At 44.2% G+C, this 9,855-nt stretch overlaps 1 protein-coding gene across 2 annotated transcripts in view; it reads right to left on the reverse strand.

Moving 5' to 3' along the window:
- Positions 1-4,859, reverse strand: part of KCNH5 (potassium voltage-gated channel subfamily H member 5) — a 326,164-nt gene extending 321,305 nt beyond the window's left edge. The window contains exon 1 of one of the 2 annotated variants that reach the window (XM_027111440.1): positions 4,741-4,859. In XM_027111440.1, the coding sequence (XP_026967241.1) occupies positions 4,741-4,813 (73 nt within the window). In that variant the 5' untranslated portion in view covers positions 4,814-4,859. The remainder of the gene's footprint in view (positions 1-4,740) is intronic. The other variant, XM_027111441.1, reaches the window with a different exon arrangement.
- Between the last annotated feature and the right edge of the window lie 4,996 nt (positions 4,860-9,855).

Consider the following 9,855-nt stretch of genomic DNA (forward strand, 5'->3'; position numbering starts at 1 on the left):
CCATTTGTTTTCCACAATTTTTTTAATTGGATGAGAATTATGAGTTAATATTTCTTTTTTGTTTTGTTTTTAAATCACTAGTTCCCTTATTGCCCCTCCTATAGGTTCTCATTTAAGATCTTAGTTTTTACAAATATTAATTATAGCATAAAAATGATTTTGGATTTTCCTATAAGTAAGAGCACTGAGTAAAGAAAGTGCTTGTGCAAGCAGGTATTTCAGGCAAAATGGATAACTGAGTATACTCAACTTCTTCTCTTGAAGGGTAAGTGGTTCATAAAATACTGCCTTTTCTGTTTTCTTCTTTCCTGGGCCCCTTTTTTCTCTAAAGAGAAAAACATTTCTAGTTTTTCATAATGTTTAAAATATTAAAGAACAGTTAATTCTAATTTAAAAGACATTATTTTTATAGTTAAAAATTTTCGAGATGGCAACCAGGTTTACTGTCACCCAAACTAATCATTTCTGCCTATTTGTTAAGGAATCAAAGACAACATATATATAAAATGTACTGCCCAAAGCAATAATCAGATTGAAGGCCTTGGAAATGTTTTGTTTTGTTTTGTTTTAATCTAAAATTCTACCTAAAAGTCTTAAAAAACTGTTGCTTTCTTTCAGGTACCTACCCTCTACCCATAAGTGTACTGCTCCCTATGGCCCAAAATATATTGGTGAATAGCTTGCATAAATACTATGCAAGGTTTAAATAAGGGAAGATGGCCTGATAATGTTCCAGACACAGATTCGGTCAGTAGGCATTTTGGACGGGGGCCTCCTATGAGACACTGCACGCAGTTAATGAACCCACCACATGGTTCCCAAACTTTCCCTTCCTAGCAACATATTTTGATTCTACTAGCCAAAAACGTTATCTAAACCTTGCTATTGCATTTTTGCTTTTGACCTTTGCAATTTCTTGGAGTAATAATGTGTACTCTATACCTACTAGAATCACATGTTAAAAATGATTGTAATTACTTTTATTTGTCTAAAAATGATCTTATCTTTTATCTTAAAACTGAAGAGAGGAATTCCCTACTTCTACTATTTTGGGATTTGGCTATAAAGTATGTTTGTATCCATCCTACTCAATGGCCCTCATTATTTTATTTTATAGACTTTGAATCACCAGTGACAATTTGAAATGTTTTCCCATAACAGACTGTGTCAACTAAACAAGGAAAATAAAAAGCCAATCTCAAGAGGTGTAAAATAACAGCAAATAGGCTACAGTGCTACTCTAAGGCAAAGAATACAGCACTGTTATTCTGGGAAATTGCAACTGAGGAGTTTGGAACTTTATTAGGATATCCTCATGTTTAAAAGCTATACCCAAATATACCACACTTCTTGCTCTTTTCTTCTGCATCAATAAGTTTTCTGACAGATTTCTAATTTGCTGAGATTCCAGCTCATTAGTGATCACCGTGGACAAATAAAAGCTTGACGTTTTCTCTTGGTGTCCATTGCCCTTTCATATCTAGTATCCCTCCTTTCCTCCCTCTCTCTCTCTCTTTCTCTCTATCTCTCCCCCTCCCTCTCTCTCCCACACTCCTTCCCTCCCTCTCTCTCCTTCCCTCTCTCCTTGTATTTCTGCTACTTTGTACATCTCTCTTTTGCTCTATGTGTGAGACAGAGTTTACTTCCTCTGCATCTACCTTTGTGTCTGGGTAGATACCTGTCTGTATGTTTATCTGTGTGTATCTCTAGATATGCTTCTACTCCGACTCTCACTAAAAGATCTGATATTTTCATAAGAAGAAAATGATGTTGTATCAGAAAGAGAAGCACTTCATGGGGTAATAGTAACCCATCTTTCTTCAAGTCTTAGCTGTATTAGGAATGCTGCCTCTTTTCTTTTCCACTAAAGCTCTGCCAATACTTCACTTTCAATGTTGTTAAGTTAGTGAATAATGAAATCTTCACGGTGACAAACTCAATCCATCTGTGAGAACCCTGAAGGGAATTTTCTGTTAATCTCAATTTCTCAGAATGAATTTTTCTATTTCTCTGCCAAATCATATAGAAATGGCAACAAGTGTGGGATACTCACACATAAATGTGTAGAGAAATTTAGTACCGTAATTCTCAATTTCTGAGGTTCTTCCTGTACAAGTGGCACTGAGACTTTCCATTATTGATTACATACACATGCTCATACACTTTCCTCAAATATCTAACACATTTCAAACAAAGCTCAGAGGTTTTGAGTAGTGGTATTAAAAGTTAGCCAGGGCTTCCCTGGTGGCACAGTGCTTGAGAGTCCACCTGCCGATGCAGGGGACGCGGGTTCGTGCCCCGGTCCAGGAAGATCCCACATGCCACGGAGCGGCTGGGTCCGTGAGCCATGGCCGCTGGGCCTGCGCGTCCGGAGCCTGTTGCTCCGCAATGGGAGAGGCACAACAGTGAGAAGCCCACGTACCGCCAAAAAAAAAAAAAAAAAGTTAGACATAAGCAATTAGAGGTGGTACTTAAAATGCAAAAACAGATAAATTTTCATTTGTACTTGCTGCTATCCATGGAAAGAAACATTAAACCAGTGAAGCAATGATAACATGAAGTGTAAAACAGATAAAACCTTCATTGACTTGGATGGTAGATTTAAAATGGAGGCAACGGAAGCAGCTCTTTCTAAGCCACATAAGGTAAGTCTTAATTTCATGGTATATCAGAAATAAAAGATATTCTACAAACTGGCTCATAGTTCCAGTCTGTATGAGAAGTTTCAACCAAAGATGCTATATGAGTGAACTTCAGCCAAGGAATTCTCATCTCCTTTCTGGTTACCACGCAGAGCAATAGACAGCCTCCAGATTTTATTCTTTAAGGCCTTCTCTGAGAAGTCCTCTCACAGACCAAATTGCATGGAGTTGAAATAACCCAAGAGGATGAGAAAGCTGAAAAACAGACTGATATACCTTAAATAGCTAATTCCAATAATCTTTAAATTTCCCAACCTGGTTGTTTTAACAGTAGTATCTCCTTGTACTCTAGGTTTCTGTACAATATTAATATAAGAAAGTAATGTATAAACATAGAAATTGGCTACCATTTATTTATATTTATAGTATATATTTTTTAATATTTTATATTATCATAAAAAATCAAACACATTTGAAATCACACTGGAATGGCTAAAAGTATTATAGTTTTTTTTTACACTAAATCAGGCCTATTAGCTATTTTTTTTTGAACCCAAAAATGTCTGTTCAAGACTTGTATAGTATCAGGCATTGACCAAATGCGAAGAAATAAAGTCAAAAGCCTCAAATGAAAACCAAATACCATGTCAGAGCTTGATGAGAAATACCTTGGGACACTTACATATAGTCCCCAAATCAGGGGAAATATTTACAAGCCTAGTTTTAGAAGAGCTCATATCCTAGGAATTAATATAACCTAATCTACCAATTCAGGAAGAGCATAATTGTATTTAATTATTTATTATCATTTGAGTGTGCCTCTGTCTTGCCACTAAGGAGGGAGCTTTTTGAGAGCAGAAGTGTCTTAATCATTTTTTTATCCGAAGGACCCCACAGAGTGTCTCTTGTATAAGGCACCCAAATAAATATTGTTTCACTGAATGAATGAATGAATGAATGAACAATGATTATGGAATTGCATAGAGTATTTCCATTGCTTTGGTCCAAAATCTACTGTAATCAACATGCAGAAATGTCTTTCTCATAATTCTCCAAGCAAAGGATCTCAAAATATAATAACAGGTCTCTGAAGGAAAAAAAACAAAAAACTTTAAAGGATATTTTACATATCTTTAAAGGATATCTTTACATATCTTACAAAATTGAAAATTATATAAAAGATTTGAAAGCAAGTAGAAAATGTATATTTCAGTAAAATGCAAAGTTTATAAGGTCCTAAAATGTGAAATATATAACCATCCCCATTCCGATATCTTAGAGGAAATGAATGCATAAATGGATGGCAATTCAAAGACACTTTAAGGCAAGAAAACCCTAACATCAGTAGCAAGGTAGAATGGCATTTTTAAAATTCTTTCTCCAGTTACTTTAAAAGCACAGTAGCTATTGCTTCCCTTCTACATTTCTCCTGTTTAAGTCAAATCAAATATATCATATAGATCAATACAGACCAATGCAAAACAGAAAAACAAAAAAAACTTTAAACACAAATTTGACCATAATAATTGCCTTCCCATTTTTCCAGAACTGACTCTCTTTCTTAGGTTCAACTCCAGCTACCCTCTCATACACAAGGCTCCTTTCAACGGTGCCCATTGGGCCTGAAAGCCATTCCAGAGACTAAATCTTAAGTAGCCACTTTCACAGCCATTCCCAACTTGAGGGAACCCTTCCACTGAGATTAACTCTAAGAATTTGATCAGTCTCTTCAGCCTACTTGTTTAAAAATGTGGGGAAACGATGAACAAAAAAGATATCCCTCAACAAAGCGAAACTCAACTCTGTTCTCCAGATGTACCTACACCCTAGCCGCTGCTCCCCCTTGGCTTCCTGCGGTTCTGGGCTCTGGACAGGTGGGAGGGGGGAGAGTACGTCTTGGGGAGGGGATGCAACTAACTTTCCTCTGCCACCTCATTCCCACTCCCACCTAAAATCAGGTCCATCTTGTAACTGCAGCCGCCAGGTAGGGCGGTCTGCGTCCCCCTCCCGCCCTGGGAGAGGGATGGGACGGGGAGGATGGGGGGCGTGGGTGGGCAGGATGGAGGTGGAGGGGTGTTCTGACTGCAACTCTTCTTACCGCTGGAGCGCCTGACGATGTTCTCCAAAAATGTGTTCTGCGGTGCCACCAGCCCTCTCTTGCCCCCCGGCATCCTGGGTCTGGAGAGCAGCGGCCAGGATCCGCGGCGGGGGAGGGGGGAATGCAGGAAGAGAAGGTGGAGAAAGAAGAGGAAAAGGTGGAAGAGAAGATCGAGCCCAAAGAAGAGGGGGCGCGGCGGCGGCGACGGGGTCCCCTGACTGAGTCTCCAGCCCGACCCGGATGAGCAGCTCTGGGGAGAAGGACCAGGCAGTTCATGGTAGCAGCGCTCCCCCGGCCGCCGCTGCCCAGACTGTGGCGGTGCCGCACACGGGGCTCGGGAACTGCAGGCTCCGCGGGGCACAATGCGCCTGCGCCGCCCCCGCTGTCGCTGTCCCGCCGGTGCTGATGCTGAAGCTGTTGCTGAGGCTGCTGTCGCGGCGGCGATCACCTAGGCGCGGGCTCAGCATTTCTCCCCCTGCCCCGACCCCGGGGCCGGGGGAGCAGGAAAAGCCCACTCAAAGCCCTATCTCCCAGACCCTCTACTTCGCCTTCCTCTCTCACTTCCTAGCCTACCCCTCCGGCGCAGCTGGATCAGCGCTGCCCAGCTGAGCCCAACTTCTGCCCGGCTGTGCGCCTGGTGGCCGCTCCTCTCTCCCCGGAGATCGAGGCAAACGCTCGCTGTCCAGTTGAGCCGTGGAGTGGGAGAGGAAGTGGGAGAAGCAGGCAGGATGCCAAAGAGGGCAATGGGCAGTCGGAGGGGTCACATCTCAGTTTCTCCTGCCAAGGTCCCGAGTCCCGGCTGCTCCCGGGGACGCAGCTGCCGGGGCGGAGGTGTTGATCATCTCCCGCTCCAGTCCGGGCTGAGCGCGCAGCAGGGACTGACTGAGCGACGCGCGGGGACGCAGAACAGCCACCTGACGCTGCTACCGCCCCCCTCTGGGCTTCGGCGCCCGAAGCTCAACAGAGGAGATTTCAGCACCCGCCCTGGCCCACACCTTGGAGCTCGAGCCAGATAGGGTGGGAGCGCAGAGCAGGAGCGGGAATGGCCCCGGCGCCCCAGGCTGGGTCTGGCGCGCGGAGGAGCGTGGCGGCAGTACAGGGATGCTTCCCAGGGCCGCGGAGCGCACAGGAGAGCAGCGAGCCCAGCCACTGCTAAGTTGCGGAAAAGGTTGCACTTAATGCAAGGAGTAAGGGACGAGAGTGAATAATTCACACCCAAGAGAAGGGAGAGTGCAGCGGGCAGCGTTTGCTGTGGAAAAACAGTAAAGGCGGGTGGGGGAGGGGGGCGACGCTGCACAGGACTGGGGAGTGTGGGCAGGAAATTTCTCTACCAACGCTCGGAACCGGCGACAGGAGGGGAACCGCTAGAAACAGAGTCCAAAACCCAGAGTCTATGACGGAGAAGGGAAAATAGCGTAAGTGCAAAGGGACCGGGGAAAGAGATGGAAAGAAATGGAGGAGCTCACGCCGCGGCACCGGCACCTTCTTTTATCTAAGGCAGTGGTTCTCAAAGTGGTCCCGGACTGGGGGCATCTCCTAAGAACCTGTTAAAAATGCAAATTATCAGGCTCTATCCAAGAGCTAGGAAACCGGGAACTCTGGGAGCGAGGGCCAACAATGTTTTAACAAGCCCTCCGGATAAATATTATGCCCGCTCAAGTTTGAGAGGAACTGATCTACGGCTTCCCCTCCAGAGGCTTCGCCAGGGCCAGTCTAGAAAGGACGACTGCATAAACAGGGTCAAGGAGTGAGGACAGAAAGTGCACTGCGGCCAGGTGAGAGGTTGGTGGCGAGGCAAAGTGTTAAGTAGGCAGGCGAAAGGAGAGTTGGATGGGGGCGTCCCCATTTGCTAGATAAGAATATGCTAGATAACCCCTGTTAGGAACGGTCAACGTTAGGTTACCCGGAGACAGCGGGAATCTGGGAATCTCCCCGGCAGGGGTCAGAGGAAACAACTCCTGCTTGGCTCCTACCCTGGGCAAGGAGGGAGGGGGAGGGGGGAGTGGGGGCGGTGTCTTGCCTAAACCCCTAGATTACCAATCACTGGCCTCAGGTTACCATCACTGCCTCTCCAGAGCGGTCGATGTAAGGGCCATTGCCTGTAGCTGAGAGACACATAAATACACAGCCAGGATCCAGGCTTTATCTTAGGATCCTTTTCTCCCTCTCCTCTGCAATTTCCACCCGTTCCTGCAGTGCTTAGGCGGCTGAGCAAACCCAGAAGGTTGATGGGAGGTAAAGAGCAGTTTGCTCTGCTAGGATTCTTTCCGCACAAAATCAAGAGACTCGGTACAATAACACTAGTCTAGCCTTGCTTTCTACCCGAAGCACAGCTGGTGGTGCAAGTTTATTTCCCTACAGATAGACTGCCTTCTAAATGTGTTTAGGTACATTATGACTAGTTAAATTACAAGGGACTCAGGCACAGATTGGATCTTTGTGGTTGGCCTGCCATGACAGGAGTCAGAGATGTGGCTGAGGTTACAGCTCCCTTCCTGCAGTTGACCGGGTGTGTACGAGGGTGATCTCGGACAGGCAGCGGTGAGTGGTGGTGTGAAGCCAGATCTTGATTCCCTGCCCAGGAACTGAACCTGTATATCCTGGATGAAAACCAGGAATCCCAGCCACCACCACCCCTGGCTCTTGACCCCAGTGAAAAATGCATTTCTCATAGAGGCAAAAACTGTAAAAACAGGTACATGCAGCTCAATATCAAAAAAACAAACAACCCAATCCAAAACTGGGCAGACGACCTAAATAGACATTTCTCCAAAGAAGATATACAGACTGCCAACAGACACATGAAAGAATGCTGAACATCATTAATCATTAGAGAAATGCAAATCAAAACTACAATGAGGTATCATCTCACACCGGTCAGAATGGCCATCATCAAAACATCTACAAACAATAAGTGCTGGAGAGGGTGTGGAGAAAAGGGAACCCTCTTGCACTGTAGGTGGGAATGTAAATTGATACAGCCACTATGGAGAACAGTATGGAGGTTCCTTAAAAAACTACAAATAGAACTACCATACAACCCAGCAATCCCACTATTGAGCATATACCCTGAGAAAACCATAATTAGAAAAGAGTCATGTACCAAAATGTTCATTGCAGCTCTATTTACAATAGCCAGGAGATGGAAGCAACCTAAGTGTCCATCAACAGATGAATGGATAAAGAAGATGTGGCACATATATACAATGGAATATTACTCAGCCATAAAAGGAAACGAAATTGAGTTATTTGTAGTGAGGCGGATGGACCTAGAGTCTGTCATACAGAGTGAAGTAAGTCAGAAAGAGAAAAACAAATACTGTATGCTAACATATATATATATATGGAATCTAAAAAAAAAAAAAAAGGTCATGAAGAACCTAGGGGCAAGACGGGAATAAAGACGCAGACCTACTAGAGAAGGGCCTTGAGGACACGGGGAGGGGGAAAGGGTAAGCTGGGACAAAGTGAGAGAGTGGCATGGACATATATACACTACCAAATGTAAAATCGATAGCTAGTGGGAAGCAGCTGCATAGCACAGGGAGATCAGCTTGGTGCTTTGTGACCACCTAGAGGGGTGGGATAGGGAGGGTGGGAGGGAGGGGGACGCTAGAGGGAAGAGATATGGGGATATGTGTATATATATAACTGATTCACTTTGTTATAAAGCAGAAACTAACACCCCATTGTAAAGCAATTATACTCCAATAAAGATGTTAAAAAAAAACAGGTACAAAGTTTATTATTAAAGACACAGCACAACAGCGAGTGGGAGAGCACACAGAGACACTGTTAAGACAAAAGTGAGGCAGAGATGCACACCTGGAGAGAAAGGGGTGGGCGTCCTCCCTGATGAGGAGGAGAGCAGTAAAGAGGTGGTTAAGTCATCTATATACCTCAGTTCTTCCAGGTCTTTGTTTACCTTTGGCCAATTATCTGGTTTCTTTTTCCACACCTGCCCTGCCCTAGGACCCTCCCCAACATGCGTGAGCAACTTTTTTCCAAGATGGATTACAGCCTGGAGGCCTATGGGACGGCCTTAGCATCACATATTATGGGTCCTTTTTGACCCCCAAGGAGCCTTTCAGCATGTGTGCAATGTTTCCCTTGCCCCAAGGATGGGAAATGTATGACCTCTTGATCTGTTAACAGGGTTTAGTCCCACTCTGTCCCTGACATAAAAATGTCCAATGTCCGGTTATTTACCCTATTTCTGTTGCTGGTTTCTACATCGAGGTGCAGATCTCGAAATGTAGACAGGAGTCCAGTCATAAATATGTAGTCCTGGAGCCCGTTTGTCTCTTGCTTCAGGAAATGTAAACAGGGGGCTGGTAATGAACATCCAGCTGGAGCCCATCTTCTTCTCACCCCAGGAAGTATGAATAGGAGGCCAGTTGTCAATGTCTAGCCTGGAGCCCACCTATCTCCTGCCTCAAGGGGAAGGGGAACTCGAAACCTGAGCTGAGACACACAATTGGATTTTGCCTCTCCTCTGGTGGGTCTTGTGTGACCTGTGTTTATGTCGACTAGGCTACTGTACAGACCATGACTAATCAGCCATTCCCAGACTGAAGTGGTGAACAAGCAGGCTGATTTTATATGTATATAAAATTAAAATAAAATATATATAAATATGTATAAAAATAAATATATCTATTTCCTAGACTGCTATCCTAGACTTCTAACATATGATAAATCCATCATCACCATTAACAGGAGCTGTCTCAAATCTGTATGTTCTTCTGCACATCATCAGCTGCCCACATCTCGCCTCTGGGTATTGATATAAAATCTCAGCTTCCCAGCATTTCCCATCGAGTATAAATATCCCTGTTCCCAATCACTCCTCTCTGGGTGTATTAGCTCACACTTCCCAAAGAGGAAACTCTTTTGGACTCTGTTAAGACACAGTCACACAATTACTAGTAGAACGTCCCCATTTATTTCCATCTGCAGATTTAATTAAAATGACATTTATCCTTTCTTCTTTGTCCTTAATAACTGCATAGCATTATAACTTTGGAATTATTTTAATTATTTTAAAAAATGGTCATTATAAAGTGTCAAATCCTTGGTTGACACACTGTTCTTAATCCTCTAGTTTAAATTTTC

Source organism: Aethalodelphis obliquidens, unplaced genomic scaffold (genome assembly GCF_003676395.1).
Source record: "Aethalodelphis obliquidens isolate GAN/ISIS:26980383/991018 unplaced genomic scaffold, ASM367639v1 scaffold10, whole genome shotgun sequence".
Taxonomy (NCBI): domain Eukaryota; kingdom Metazoa; phylum Chordata; class Mammalia; order Artiodactyla; family Delphinidae; genus Aethalodelphis; species Aethalodelphis obliquidens.